We start from the raw sequence: 15,389 nt of genomic DNA, 5'->3' as shown, positions 1-15,389 counted from the left end.
GAGACCTGTTTAATTTGCTTAGTGGGAACCAGGTCACCCTGAGCGAGAAGGGGTAGCACACTAATTTGCATATGATCTGCATATTGAGAACCAGGTCACCCTGAGTGAAGGGGGGATATCACAATATCCCACATTATCTATACATAATCTATACCTTGATATTTAGCTTTGTCTGATATCCAGATATTGGTAGTGAATATCTGAGTATAGAGTAGCAACAGGGAGACCGATTTTCAGACTGCGGTTGGCGCTAAGCCCAGATATTCAATGCCGGGCCGATTCCAGTGACTGGCATTGAATATCTAGTTTATTTTTGGCTTGTTTAAAGATAACCGGCTAATCTGATATTCAGTGCTAGCCAGTTATCTTTAAACCGTCCAGAGATATCACATGTTTTCATGCGGCCAAATATGGCAGCTAAACCGACTTTATAAATCAGCAGATAGCCAGTTATATCAGGCTATCTGCTAGCTGCCAACCTGCAATATTCTGTGGAAAATAGCCAGTTACAACCCCCCCCCCCCCTCCGCTGCTGAAAATTGCCACATAGCCTGTTTCCGGCATTTAAATGGCCAGGTGCCAATCCTGGCTAGTCGATATCGGGGGGGGGGGGGAGGGGGAGGGAGGAAGTTATCTGGGTTCCACTAATATTCAGGGCCAGTACCTAGATAACCTCTGTTCTGCCTCGGCTTCAGCCCTGGGCCACCACCCCAGCACTACTCAGGGATTCATTCATTTTATTTCAGTATTTATATACCACTTAGACCTAAGCGGTTTACAGTTGCATTTTACAGGTACTGGATCTGTCCCTAGTGGGCTCACAATCTAAGTAGTACATTGTACTACTGCTATCCTATGATTTATCTGGATAATGCTGCTGAAAATCTGGGTAAAGCCCCAGTGAGCGGCACTTTTCCAGGTAGGAGGTGTTGCAATCCTGACAAGTGATATTGAATATCAGAGACCAAAATGGCTGCCCTAAGTTATCCAGATAAGGGATTGAATATTCCCATTATCCAGATAAGTCCCAGCACTGAATGCATTATCTGGATATTCAGCATCAGAACTTATCCGGTTAGTAGAGCTGAATATCCAGATTTTTTTGACTATCACAGCCAGAATTAAAAATTTAAAAAAAGCTGAACACAGAGGCTGACCTTTTTAATTTCAATAAATATATGAAAATGACTATATCTGGATTGATTATATAGTTTCTGGATACGCTAATCAATCAACTTTTTATTTATTTATCATTTTATTTTTTTGTTAGGTACTTCCTGCTGTTTCTCTCAGGTCTCAATAAAATAATGTAGCACTTAGGGATAAAGATACAACCCAGCAGTCCAGAACTTGAAGCCAAGATAGCAAATACTTCCACCGCCACCATATACTTGCCCCTGGTGCTCAAGTATGTTGGAATGAAGGCGATCCAAACGCTGCAGAACACCAGCATGCTGAAGGTGATGTGCTTGGCTTCATTGAAACTGTCAGGCAGATTTCTTGCTAGGAAAGCTACAATGAAACTGATACCAGCTAAAAATCCCAGGTATCCCAGAACACAGTAGAAAGCAATGGTTGACCCTTCATTACATTCAATTACTATTGCTCCAATTTCTGACTGCATGTTACGATATGGGAACGGGGGAGTAGTGAAAAACCAGAAAAAACAGAAAAGAGCTTGAAGAAAGGAGCAGGAAAGGACTACAGAGTATGAGAACTTGAAATCCATCCATTGTCGAAGCTTGCTTCCAGGTTTGGTGGCATGGAAGGCTATGACCACAGTGATGGTTTTTGCTAGTACAGAAGAGAGAGAAATGGAGAAAGTCATGCCAAAGGCAGTCTGTCGGAGAATGCAAGTCAACTTTTCAGGACGGCCAATGAATATCAGGGAACAGAGAAAACAGAGCATGAGGGAGATTAGTAGAATGTAGCTTAGGTTACGGTTGTTGGCTTTCACCGTGGGAGTGTCTCGGTAATGAATAAAAATTCCCAGAATGCCAGCATTAAGGAGAAAGAATAAAATGCTGATGAGAGTCAAAGCTATCCCCAAAGGTTCTTCATAGGACAGGAAGGTTATTGCTTTTGGGATGCATGCATATCTCTTCTGATTGGACCACTGGTCATCTGGACACTTTATACAGTTATCCATGTCTGTGAAGAAAGAATATTCTCTCAATATTTCACAAATAACTGGATTTGATATTTAAAGATGCATGCTGCCTGGATAAGTAGTGTTGACTGGAGCCAGTTAGTAATTTTTAGCAGCATTTTCCAGATAATGCTGCTGAACATTATTGAAAAAAAGTCCCAGAATTATCCAGATAGCACTGGAGTAGCCTTGGAACAGAGTCTGGGAGGAGCCAGGATTTATTCAGAGAATTGCAATATTCAGCATCCATACCTGGATAACTATCCAGATTAATCAGGACAGGAAAAAAAGCTGTCCTAAGTTATCCACATTCATAGCTGGATAATAGCACAGAATACTGCCATTATCCAGATAGTCAGCACCTATACCCAGATATAGTCCAGCTCTAAATATGTGGGTGTATCTTAAACACTGCAGCCAGCAGTTAAAATGAAATGCCGACAGCAAAGTTTAAGTGTTGAACCAGTTACAGAAAAATAAAACTGAACAGCCACCTTTACTTTCTGACAATTCTCAAAAAGAATGACATCATTCCTAAAGAACACAAGATCAAAAATCCTTTGGCTACTACTTACAATTCTGACTATGCAAAAAAAAAAAAAAACTCTGTAAACACGCTAGTCGGCAGTGCTTTTTTGTAGGAAAAAAGGTACTGGTACTCATGGGCGGGGTCACCACCTATGGCTCTGCCCGATAGCCACACCCACATTAGCCACACCCCTTATACCAGACATGGCGCATATAAACAGGTATCATTGAAAATATTGTACCAGTATAGGAGAAAAAAAATAACTTGTGATTTTTTTCATTATAAGTAATTTCTGTAAGCTTTTTTAATCTGCTCTGCAAATATTGTGATCTAACTGTTGTGATCTGATTGTTGTGTTTCTGACTGGTTTATTGATATCTGTAAATTTGAAAACTAGATTTTCAGATTTCAAAACTGCCAGGAAGTATTATAAATCTCTTTCTTTTACTAAAAGTGTGCTGAGTTGTTCCCCCTCCCCCACCCTCCTGGTTTTCAGCAGACATTTTTAAACACTTAGGTGTGGTGGTTTCTGTTTCTGTGGAGATTGGCGGCATTTTTTTCCATTATCGCTGAAAAACAAAACCGGCCATCTCAAACCCAGTGACATCCAAGGCATTTGGTTGGGCTAAACCGTATTATCGAAAAAAAAGATGGCGGCGGACTCTGGCGCGGATCAGCAACTGCAGAAAAGCGGGCCGCCCTTCTCGGAGGCACAGCTCTTGCAGCTTTCACAACTGGCCGCAGCAGTAGTACAAGCCCTGGAGCCCAGTATGGAGCGCATATCGACGCAGATTGAAAATTTCAAGACGCGACTGGCGGAAGAATCGCGGCGGACCAGAGATCTGGAACACAGAGTTTCCGAGCTTGAAGACACGTGCACCCCACTGCAACAACAAATCCGCCAGCTACAGACCATGGTGACAACACGATCAGACAAGGTAGATGAACTTGAGAACAGAGGCAGGCGTAGCAACCTGCGTTTGATTGGCCTACCATGAATTGATCGGAGACTCCGCGCTTGCAACGGTAGTGAAGAAGTGGCTAAAAGAGGAGTTTGCCTTGTCGGACCACGCAGGGGCCCTGTGCCTGGAAAGGGTGCATCGCATAGGCCGTATTCAAGATGGCCGCCAGGCCCCGCGAGCTGTTATCCCGAAAGTACATAATTACCTACACAATTCTGTGGGGCTACCGCATGAAATGAGAGGATACAAAATATGATGGACACCTGATTAGAATATTTCAGGACTACTCTGCCTCACTCCAAGAGCGCCGGAAGAAATTTACTCCGCTGTGTCGCCGTCTCCAAGAGCTGAATGCAAGATTCATGCTGGTTTACCCGGCAGTGCTGAAGATCCGCCATGAGGGACTCTGGAAGGCGTTTGAATCTGCAGATGCGGCGAAAGCCTACATCACGGAACTTGAGTAGCAACCAGCAGACCCGAATGGACAGCTAGTGGGAGAGTGATCAAGCTTAACTTTGAACTTGCTGCAGCAAACTAGTACAAGAGATGAGGTTTGAAAAATTGTATCTGTTGAGGGCGGGGAGGCCTCGGGCATGGAAGGGGCTTCTCACTTAATAGGAGCATTCGATGCATAGGGAAGGGAATTAGATCGGTTCACTGGGGGGGGGAGGGGATAGTGAAGGGCTTCGGGAGGGGGGGAAGATAGGGATGGGGAACGCACAGGACTCAAAGGGACAATTTAGAACATCTGGCAGAGAAGGGTTCACTACACACCAGTTCATGAGATATCTAGCAGAAAGGAGGATAGTGGCCACTACATGTCTCTGGGGTAAGGCTGGGTGCCCGGGAGACACTCCACAGCTCACCTTGGGGCACACGTATCTACTGACTCAGTCCTGCTTCGAATAAAGTGCACTTGATCTCCTGGAATGTGGGCGGCATCTCCTCCCCAATTAAGAGAACTAAGATTTTAACAGCCTTAAACAGGCATGGGGTGGGGATAGCCTGCCTCCAGGAGACAAGGCTTTCCCAGGAAGAGCACGAAAAACTGAAGCGTTCTTGGGTGGGGGAGGTGTGGTGCTCACCAGCTATGGGAAGGAAAGGGAGGGTAGCTATATTAATTCACAAATCGCTCATGTGCACGACAAAACTAGAATTCAAAGACGATGAGGGGAGGATTGTAGGGGTCCAGATTAATTTGCAGGGCCCCAATACAACACCATCAGGTTTTTTTGCCCAACTATTAGCACGGTACCGGGGGCACCATCTGCTCCCACTGATTTTAGCGGAGGATATGAATCAGGTGATGGACGTAGACTTAGATCGGTCTAAACACCCACAATCGAGATCGTCACCCGCCCCCTCTGTCTTAGAAACATTTTGTCAGGAAATGGGACTGGTGGACCCATGGAGAATACTACATGGAGAAGAGAGAGATTATACCCACACATCCAGGGTCCACCGGACACAGTCCAGAATAGACTATATTTTTGCTTCACAGATCTTATTCCCTCGGGTTCTAGAAGCCACTATAGTCCTGGAAGAAATCTCGGCTCACTCTTTAATTTGGGTAGATCTCGAACCAGCACCATTTTTTCGGCAGCTGCCGGGGTGGAGATTCCCCGCTCACTTGTTTCCCTCCAGAGACTTCACCATGTATTTACAAAAGAAATGGGAGGAGTTTGTTTCACATAACCAGAAACATTTCGAGGATGTAGTCCTGTTCTGGTCCACGGCCAAGGCCGTGCTCCGGGGCGAGATTATTGCTTACGTCAGTAAACGGAATCGGAAAATCGCCCAACGGGTTGTAGCTCTAGAACGACAGCTCAGAGCAGCAAGGCGAGCATATGTTAGAACACCGACCCAGGCAAATTATGAAACACTCGTCCACCAGGGTGGCACTTAACAGTTTGCTGCACGAACGGGTAACGAGATCCCTCCTGTACAAGAAATATAAGTTGCACAAATATGGAGACAAGGCGGGAGGGATGGTTGCTAGACTCGTGAAAGGCGCGCGAAAAGCCCACTTCATCACAGCGCTTCGCACATCGACGGGGGGAATAACACACGACCTTCATGAGATCGCACAGACTTTCCATCAACACTTCACCACCTTGTACAGGGGGGAACAGGAGAGTGTAGGAACACGAGCGGCTATACAGCAGTACCTGAAAGATGTAGGACTAGAGAAAATACCCGCAGCCCAATTAATTTCCCTCAACGCTCCGATATCGGCTAAAGAGTTACAAAAGGCGATTGGAACGCTGAGGTTATATTCAGCGCCAGGGCCGGGTGGCCTCTCTGGAGAGTTTTATAAAATGCTCAATGCACAGATTGTAGGGCCACTGACCGAGTATCTTAACTCTGTGGTGGAGACTGGACACTTCCCTCCTCATGCCAATACGGCGCTAATTAGCTTGATCCCCAAAAAAGATAGAGATCCGTTACAACCCAACTCCTATAGACCTATCTCTCTGATCAATGTAGAGATCAAACTGTTATCCCGCATTCTAGCAGAGAGACTAGCACCATTGATGTCGCGCCTCGTTAAAGAGGACCAAGCGGGCATTGTCCAGGGCCACCAATCTGTGTTGAACACACGCAGACTGATTCTTGCAATGTTGGCTAACCCGCACCCTGGTGCACAGAGAATGGTGGTGAGCCTGGAGGCGGAACGCGCATTCGACCAGGTAGAATGGCCATTTATGTTTGAAACTCTGAAAGACATAAGGTTAAACGTGTGTTTTCTTGGTGCTAAAGAAACACTTTATTCGCAACCACAAGCTATGATTCGGGTCAATGGGGTTCAAACTGCAGGAGTTGACATCAGTAGAGGCACTCGCCAGGGTTGCCCTTTATCCCCGTTACTTTTTCTGCTAACACTGGAACCACTACTAATGAAGATCCGCGCACAGGACAGTATAAAAGGGATTAAGGTCAGCGGGAGGGAGCTGAAGGTACTCGCCTATGTGGATGATGTGATGATGCTCCTGAGTGACCCACAGACCTCTTTGAGGTGCCTTCTGCACACTATTACTGACTATGGCGATTTTTCAGGCTATAAGCTTAACAAGTCAAAATCAACGGCACTGGCCCTAGATGACACACTGGAATCAGAATGGAAAGGTCATGTTCCCTTACAGTGGGCAGATGGTAAACTCTGATACTTAGGGGTGATTATCCCCAGGGCCATGGAGACACTATATGAGGCAAACGTAAGACCCTTATTGGCCACCACTAGGCGACTGTTGAAACTGTGGGGAGCCTGCCCTTTATCCCTCTCGGGACACATGGAGGGGCATAATTGAATGAAAACGTCTATCTCCATGGGCGTTTATCTCCTAGAACGGGTCCGTGAAGGGGGGACCGAACCGTATTTTCGAAAAAATAGACGTCCATGTTTTATTCGACAATTTGTGAGCTGGGCGTTTTTGTTTTTCAGCGATAATGGAAAATGAAAGCGCCCAGCTCAAAAACGAATAAATCCAAGGCATTTGTTCGTGGGAGGGGCCAGGATTCGTAGTGCACTGGTCCCCCTCACATGCCAGGACACCAACCGGCCACCCTAGGGGGCACTTTTACAAAAAAAAAAAAAAAAGGTAAAAGAGCTCCCAGGTGCATAGCACCCTTCCCTTGTGTGTTGAGCCCCCCAAATCCCCCTCAAAACCCACTGCCCACAAGTCTACACCATTACTATAGCCCTAAGGGGTGAAGGGGGGCACCTACATGTGGGTACAGTGGGTTTGGGGGGTTGGACGACTAATAAGCATTAAGCAGCACAATTGTAACAGGTGGGGGGATGGGCCTGGGTCCACCTGCCTGAAGTCCACTGCACCCCCTAACAACTGCTCCAGGGACCTGCATACTGCTGCCAGGGAGGTGGGTATGACATTTGAGGGTGAAAATAAAAAGTTGTGAAACATCATTTGTTGTGGTGGGAGGGGGTTAGTGACCACTGGGGGAGTCAGGGGAGGTCATCCCCGATTCCCTCTGGTGGTAATCTGGTCATTTAGGACACTTTTTGGGGCCTTATTCGTGAAAAAACAGGGTCCAGGAAAAGTGCCCTAAATTCTAGCTACAAACGCATACTTTTTTTCCATTATTGGCGAAAGGCACCCATCTCTGTTTGGGTGATAACCACGCCCCAGTCCCGCCTTCACCATGCCTCCGACACGCCCCCGTCAACTTTGTATGCTTTCGCGATGGAGTGCAGTTGAAAACGTCCAAGTTCGGCTTTCGATTATACCGCGTTATTCGTTTTTGGGAGATAAACGCCTATCTCCCGATTTAGGTCGCAATATAGGTGTTTTTGTCTTTCGATTATAAGCTGGATAGGCTTGTTTAACATGATGGTAGCCCCCAAATGGCTATATCTGTTTCAGATGTTGCCACTATACCTGAGGAGGGGGGAAGAGTGGACATTACATCATTCCATACAGATCTTTTTGTGGAACGGTAAGAGACCTAGGCTCCCAATCCATGTTATACAGAAACCAAGGCCGGAGGGGGGGGGGCTGCTTAATATATGGTATCTCACAATAACATGTTCAATGCGACATATCAGAGACTGGCTGGTGGGGACAGGTGACTTTTCAGTGATAGAACTAGAGAGGGCTCTTGTCCCTACTATACACTTAGGATGGAGGTTACACGCTCCGGGAGGGGGGCTAGGAACCGGGAAAGAACAGAACCCATTAGTTGCATCAGCGAGGGCAGCTTGGAAGTGGCTCTGCAAATGGCACAGATTTGACTGGAAGGCTACCCCTTTCTTACCGCTGCTTCATAACCCAGATTTCCCAGAGGGATCTTCCTCGGTGGCGTTTCATCGCTGGCGGAAGCTTGGGATACAGTATGTTTATCAGCTGGTGTCGGATGAGGGGAGAGCGCGGCCCTTCGCGGATCTGCAGCAGGAGTTTGGACTCACAGAAGCAGATCGTTTTGCATATCTGCAGATGCGCCAGTATATCACAGCATTAGGCCGGACCAACCTGAGTGAAGATGTTCAGGTACATTAAACACAGCACTGACATTGGGGGCACAGAACTCGATACCTCTCAAATTCCATCATAGATTTTTACAAGACTCGACTGAAGACATAGACTTTCGCACGGGTGCGCAGCACTGGGCCAAAGACTTGACGCCAGAAGTAACAGAAGAGATCCTGTGCAGATTTCTGACCTCCATACAGAAAGGTTCCATCTTCAGTCGATACTGGGAGATGCAATACAAATTTACTCTCCGGCTATACATTTTGCCAGTACGAGCCTTCAAGGTGGGCTTTGGGAACTCAGACGCATGTCCGTGGTGTAGTCAAGCCTCAGCAACATTAGGACATATGTTTTGGTCTTGCCCGCATGCTGGACTGTTTTGGGCCCAGATGCTTGGCGAGATACAGCGGTACTGGGGCTGCACAGTTAAGAGACAGCCACTGATATTATTTGGGGAGTTCAAATACGCGCGCCCAGTCCCTCCAGGCTTTTGCGCATTCTTGCGGAGAGCCACGCTGATGGGAAAGAGAGCCATACTGTTGCACTGGCGAGAAAATAAAGGCCCATCTGTGGGAGCATGGAGAACCCAAATGATAGAACTTTTGAAACTGGAAAGACGTGGAATTTCAGATATGTCCTCTACAGAAGGGGAACATCTTCAGAAGACGTGGGCGAACTTTTGGGATACTTTACAACCCACAGCTAGGAGCAGAATCTTAAACTAGGAGATTATTGGTCTCTGTCACTGTTTGCACCTGCAGATTACAACTCCTGTGTGGGGTGGGGGGGGGAGGGGGAAGAGGTGGGAAGGTAGTGGAGGGCAAACTAAAGTAGGGGAAGGGAGGTGGGTTGATAAAGTAAGTTGTACATGTTAGAAAATACCACTGCTGTATTGTATTTTGCTGGTTGGTTTCTTTTGAATAAAAAAGATTTAAACATAAAAAAGGACAGTCAACTTCAAAGAGTGTCTGAAACTATGTTTTAAAGTGCCGACAGTTGGTTTCATCAGTTTGTGGTTGACATGTATACAAAAATCTAAAGTGAATAACTACTTTTTATTCAACTCAGCCAAAAGAACTTTGAGTTGATGAATACATTCACTTACATGATTCCATAACTCATGATGGAAACATTAAGGCCCATAGAAGAATGGTAATTTTACCTTCAATGTCTACTGGTAGTCCTCGTTATATGCATGAATATACCCAAGATGCTATGGGGGGGGGGCATAATCGAACGTCGCTGCCGAACTATGGCCGGACATCTTTTCTTTCGATAATACAGTTTAGCCCAGCCAAATGCCAGAGTTCACCGGGTTTGAGATTGCCGGTTTTGTTTTTCAGCGACAATGGAAAAAAATGCCGGCCATCTCAAATCCGGCAAAATCCAAGGCATTTGGTCATGGGAGGAGCTAGCATTTGTAGTGCACTGGTCCCCCTGACATGCCAGGACACCAACCGGGCACCCTAGGGGGCACTTCTAAAAATTTTAAAAAATACAAAAAAACTTCCCAGGTGCATAGCTCCCTTCCCTTGGGTGCTGAGCCCCCCCAAATCCCCTCCAAACCCACTCCCCACAACTCTACACCATTACCATAGCCCTTATGGGTGAAGGGGGGCACCTACATGTGGGTACAGTGGGTTTGGGGGGGGGGGTTGGAGGGCTCAACACTTAGCACCACAAGTGTAACAGGTAGGGGGGATTGGCCTGGGTCTGCCTGCCTGAAGTGCACTGCACCCATTAAAAACTACTCCAAGGACTTGCATACTGTTGTCAGGGAGCTGGGTATGACATTTGAGGCTGGCAAAAAAGGTTTTTATTTTTATTTTTTTAGTGTGGGAGGGGGTTGGTGACCACTGGGGGACTACGGGGAGGTCATCCCCCATTCCCTCCAGTGGTCATCTGGTCAGTTGGGGCACCTTTTTGAGGCTTGGTCATGAAAATAAAAGGACCAAGTAAACCCGGGGAAATACTGATTAATGCTGCTTTTTTTTTCCATTATCCGCGAAAGCCAGCCATCTGGTAGCTACGCCCATGCCCGCCCATGTCCCACTTTCACTAAGTCACCGACATGCCCCCTTGAACTTTCACCGGCGAGGCAACAGGAAAGCGGCGATGCTGTCAAAAACGCCGCTTTCGATTATACCGATTTCGCCGCTTTTGAAAGATCACCGGCCATCTCCCGATTTATGTCGGGAAATGGCCGGCAATCACTTTCAAAAATAAGCCTGATGGTGTATGTTTGGAATTATGGACAACCTGACCTATTTCTTACATTTACATGCAATCCCAAATAGACCGAAATTCAACACAAGCTCATGCCTGGGCAAACATCAGCACACCGGCATGGCATAATTGTATGGGTTTTCAGACATAAAGTAATCAAGTTGATGCATCTCCTTCCAAAGCAAAGTATATTTCAAACTAGAAGATGCTGGATATACTCTATTGAATGGTAAAAACGAGGACTACCACATGCTCATATAGTCCTTTGGCTAAAGGAGAAAATACATCCAAATGAAATTGATGACATCGTCAGTGCTGAAATACCTGAGAAAGATAAAGACCCAATCCTGTTCGATATAATAATGAAAAACATGATACATGACCCATGTAGCTATCTCAATCCACAATCTATATGCATGCAAGAAGGAATGTGTTCAAAAAAGTATCCAAAGAACTTTTGTCTTGAAACTCAAATGGCACAAGATGGCTACCCTTTCTAAGGATGACGAAGCACACTTGATGGTGGCTATTCCACTCAGTGGTGTAGCCAGAAGTCAATTTTTGAGTGGGCCAACAGGTTGGATGGGTGGGCACTAGACAGTGGTTTGCTGGTAAATGTTTAACAACAGGCTCTCTCCCCCCTGGTCCACCTCTGCGCCCCCCCCCCCCCGTCCACCTCCCCTCAAAATTGCAGAGCTGGCTAAAGCCGGGGAGAGAGCCTGGGGGGGGGAAGCAATGCATTACTCTCTCCAGGAAACAAAAATTAAATGATCCCAGGTTCCAATCTAATTCATGTTTAATGTGGGATAATATGCCATAAATAAGTAAGTAAATAAATAAATATAAACTTTTAATGTTGAGCACCTGATTCTCAAAGTGGACATATTCCAAACACTATAATGAAAATAAAATGATTTTTTTGTTGTCTGGTGACTTTGTTTTTCTGATCATGCTGGCCCAGTATCTGATTCTGCTGCTATCTGTCCTCTTAACTCTGTTTCCAGGGCTTCCTTTCCATTTATTTCTTTACTTTCCTCCTTTCTTCTTCATTTCTTGCTCTACATCCGTAAGTAAAAGCTGGGTCCTCCGCAGACTTGACTGTCCAGTGGATCCAGCTTCTGCCTATTTTCTCCATCCATGTGCTGTTTTTCTCCTCTCTTCCTTTTCCCTCATATATCCTTCCTCTCTCTTCTCTTCCCTCCCCTCCATCCATGTCAGCATTTCTTCTCTCTCTCTTCCCCTCCATCCATGTGCATCTCCTTCCTCTGTCTTCCCTCCCCTCCATCCATGTCCAGAATTTCTTTTTTCTCCCCTCCATCCATGTGCATCTCCTTCCTGTCTTCCCTTCCTTCCCCTCCATCCATGTCCAACAATTCTCTCCCTGCCCTCCCCTCCATCCACCCATGTCCAGCAACCATCCTCTCTCCATTGCCCTTCCCTCCATCCATGTCCAGCAACTCTCTTCTACCCTCCTCTCCATCCACCTATGTCCAGCAACTCTCCTCTCCCCTGCCCTCCCCTCTATCCACCCATGTCCAGCAACTTCCCTTCCCTCCATCCATCTATCCATCCATATCCAGCAATTCTCCTCTCTCCCCTGCCCCCCTCCATCCATCCATATCCAGAAATTCTCCTCTCTCCCCTGCCCTCCCCTCCATGTCCAGCAATTTCTCCTCTCTCCCTGGTCCTTGTCCTCCCATCCATGTCCATCGATGCTCCTCTCTCCCCTTTGACCATCTCTCTCTCATTCCCTCTCCAGCACTCCCATTTCCCCCCCTGTCTCTCCCTTACCCAGTCTCCTAAATTCCTCCCCCATCTTTCACCCACTTCATTAGTCCCCCATTCCCCATACTCTGTACTTACCACCCCTCCCAGTCCCATCCATCTTCTGCTCCTTCCCAGCTCACTACCCCTCCCAGTCCCATCCTTCCCTCTGCTCACCACCCTCTGCTGAATAAAGAAGACAACGTGGATGCAGGCAGCACAGCAGCTCACTGGTTTGGTTGCTGTGTTTTAAGTGAATGGCGACGGCTGCGCAGGGGAGTAGAAGCAGAGATTTTAAATGGCTTCCTTCTGTAGTCGCAGCAGCGAACTGGCGAGCGGCGGCACTAAAAGCATAAAGCAGCGAAGCTCTTCGATTCCGTCCTTCGCTTTCCGTTTCCAGCCCTCTCAGCATCCCGCCCGCTCGAAAGGAAATTACATCAGAGGAAGGGGGGACGCTGAGAGGGCAGGAAATGGAAAGCGAAGGACGGAATCGAAGAGCTTTGCTGCTTTATGCTTTTAGTGCCGCCGCCCGCCAGTTCGCCGCTGCTGCGAGTCTGGAGAGATCAGCTGGGTGGGCGGGCCTGAGCTGAAATGCTATACCCCTGATTCCACTAAAATACATATGAAAGTTAATGGAATAGTACAAGATGTAGAAATTGATAACAGATGGGTTGTAACATATTGTCCACTACTTTCTTGGATATTCAAGGCTTATCTGAATGTAGAATTCTGAAACTCAGTTAAATCTATCAAGTACATAAACAAAGGTTCAGATCAAGCAGTTTTTGGAGTAGAAATAATGGCACTATTAATGAGGTGGATCAGTATCAAATTGGTCAACATATTAGTAGCAATGAGGCAATTTGGTGCATTTTTCAGTTTACAGTGCATGATATATACCCAATAGTCACCCATCCAAGTGTCCACTTGGAGAACGGACAGCGTGTCTACTTTAAAACCAAAAATCTTGAACAAAGGTTGGAACATCCTCCAGAAACCACTCTCACAGCATTCTTCAAATTATGCCAGAACAATGAATTTGCAAAGACTTTATTGTACTGTGATGTCCTGAAGTATTTTACAAAGAGACAAGTCCAAGAAAATATTTAATCTACATCTTTTGAAACTTTCAAACCTGTTGATGGAAAACTATTACAAACTTATTGTGAGGCATGTTTAGCTCGAGGTTTGCTGCAAGACAACCAGCACTGGAGAAACACAATGTCTGAAGCATCTATAACACATTCTCCGTCTAAGCTACAAACCTTATTTGCTATCCTGTTAGCTTACTGTGAAATAGCAAATCCAAAATTTCTGTTTGTACCAATAAAAATATATCTCTATACATATATCTATACCTATTCTTTATGTTTCATTTCTCGCATTAAAGATATCAAACAAAACATAACAACCATCATAAATGAGTTAAAAATATATACTTATACAGTGTTATTACACACAAATAAGCCTTGTTTTTCTCAATTACAAAGTACTAACCTATCACTGAGCAACACTGGCAGTGACAGCTAGTAAATAATAAAATATAAATATAAATCTAATCTAAATGTATTTTATTTACTTAAAATATTTCTTAGTCACACAATCCCATCATACTTAGTGGTGAACAAATTAACATCCATAATAAAGATAAAATTGAACAAAAACAAATAAAACAACATATCACTTACTATTTTCACTTTACTGAGCCTTATAGAGACTATTTTCTACAAAGTGATAAACTTTATCAAAAACTGTATGTTATGAGCCACCTAACATCCAAATGCTTGTTCATGAGAGTTAGCTAAATTAACAGAGAAAAAGTGATGGGGCCAAATGGGATACATCCAAGAATACTGAAGGAAATTAGGGAGGTTTTGGTGGCTTCAGTGCCTGATCATTTCAATTCTTCTTTAGAGTCAGAAGTGATCGCAGAGGACTAGGGATAAGCAAAAGTAATTTCTCTTCACATAAATAGAAGAAAGGGGGAGGCCAGGAACTGCACTCTGAATGGTCTGACCTTGTGTGTAAATTGCTGCTAAAATGGAGGATAGTATAGCAAACAACAAGGAGTGGCCTAATGGTTAGAGTGGTGGACTTTGGTCTTGGGGAACTGGGTTTGATTCCCACTACAGGCACAGGCAGCTCCTTGTGACACTGGGCAAGTCACTTAACCCTCCGTTTCCCTCGGTACAAATAAGTACCTGTATATAATATGTAAGCCACATTGAACCTGCTATGAGTGGGAAAGCACAGGGTACAAATGTAAGAAAAAAAATAAACATGTTTTTAGTAGAGGAAGTGACCAGGAGCTGAGCAAACTCTAGAGCCACCATAATTTTGAGAATTTACTGCAGTAAAAAGGATTCAAGGCAATCACAGTGTTTGACAGTTGTATTTTTGCATAATTAGCCTATCTCAGTGGTCTGTATATGTGCCAGGTTCTATGCAAACTTTCCCTTCTAAAATTCACAATATATCAAATACTGAAATTAGATATAATAGGCATCTATGAGACCTGGTGGAAGGAGGATAACCAGTGGGACACTGTCATACCGGGGTACAAATTATATCGTAGTGATAGGGTGGATCGAATTGGTGGAGGGGTAGCATTGTATATTAATGAGAGCCTTGAATCAAATAGATTGAAAATTCTGCAGGAAACAAAACACTTCTTGGAATCACTGTGGATTGAAATTCCATGTGTAAAGGGGAAAAGGATAATGATAGGAGTGTACTACCGTCCACCTGGCCAGGATGAACAGACGGATGCA

General features: G+C 45.4%; 1 protein-coding gene across 1 annotated transcript in view; it reads right to left on the bottom strand.

The window, feature by feature from the left end:
* Nucleotides 1-1,255: 1,255 nt before the first annotated feature.
* The window catches only part of LOC115458145 (vomeronasal type-2 receptor 26-like), a 46,803-nt gene continuing 32,669 nt past the window's right edge, over nucleotides 1,256-15,389 (bottom strand). Inside the window, exon 4 of the mRNA XM_030187997.1 lies at nucleotides 1,256-2,151. Coding sequence (XP_030043857.1) covers nucleotides 1,256-2,151 — 896 coding nt within the window. The remainder of the gene's footprint in view (nucleotides 2,152-15,389) is intronic.

The sequence above is a fragment of the Microcaecilia unicolor genome, chromosome 14 (assembly GCF_901765095.1).
Source record: "Microcaecilia unicolor chromosome 14, aMicUni1.1, whole genome shotgun sequence".
NCBI classification, from domain to species: domain Eukaryota; kingdom Metazoa; phylum Chordata; class Amphibia; order Gymnophiona; family Siphonopidae; genus Microcaecilia; species Microcaecilia unicolor.
This window is presented reverse-complemented; position numbering and strand designations above follow the sequence as displayed.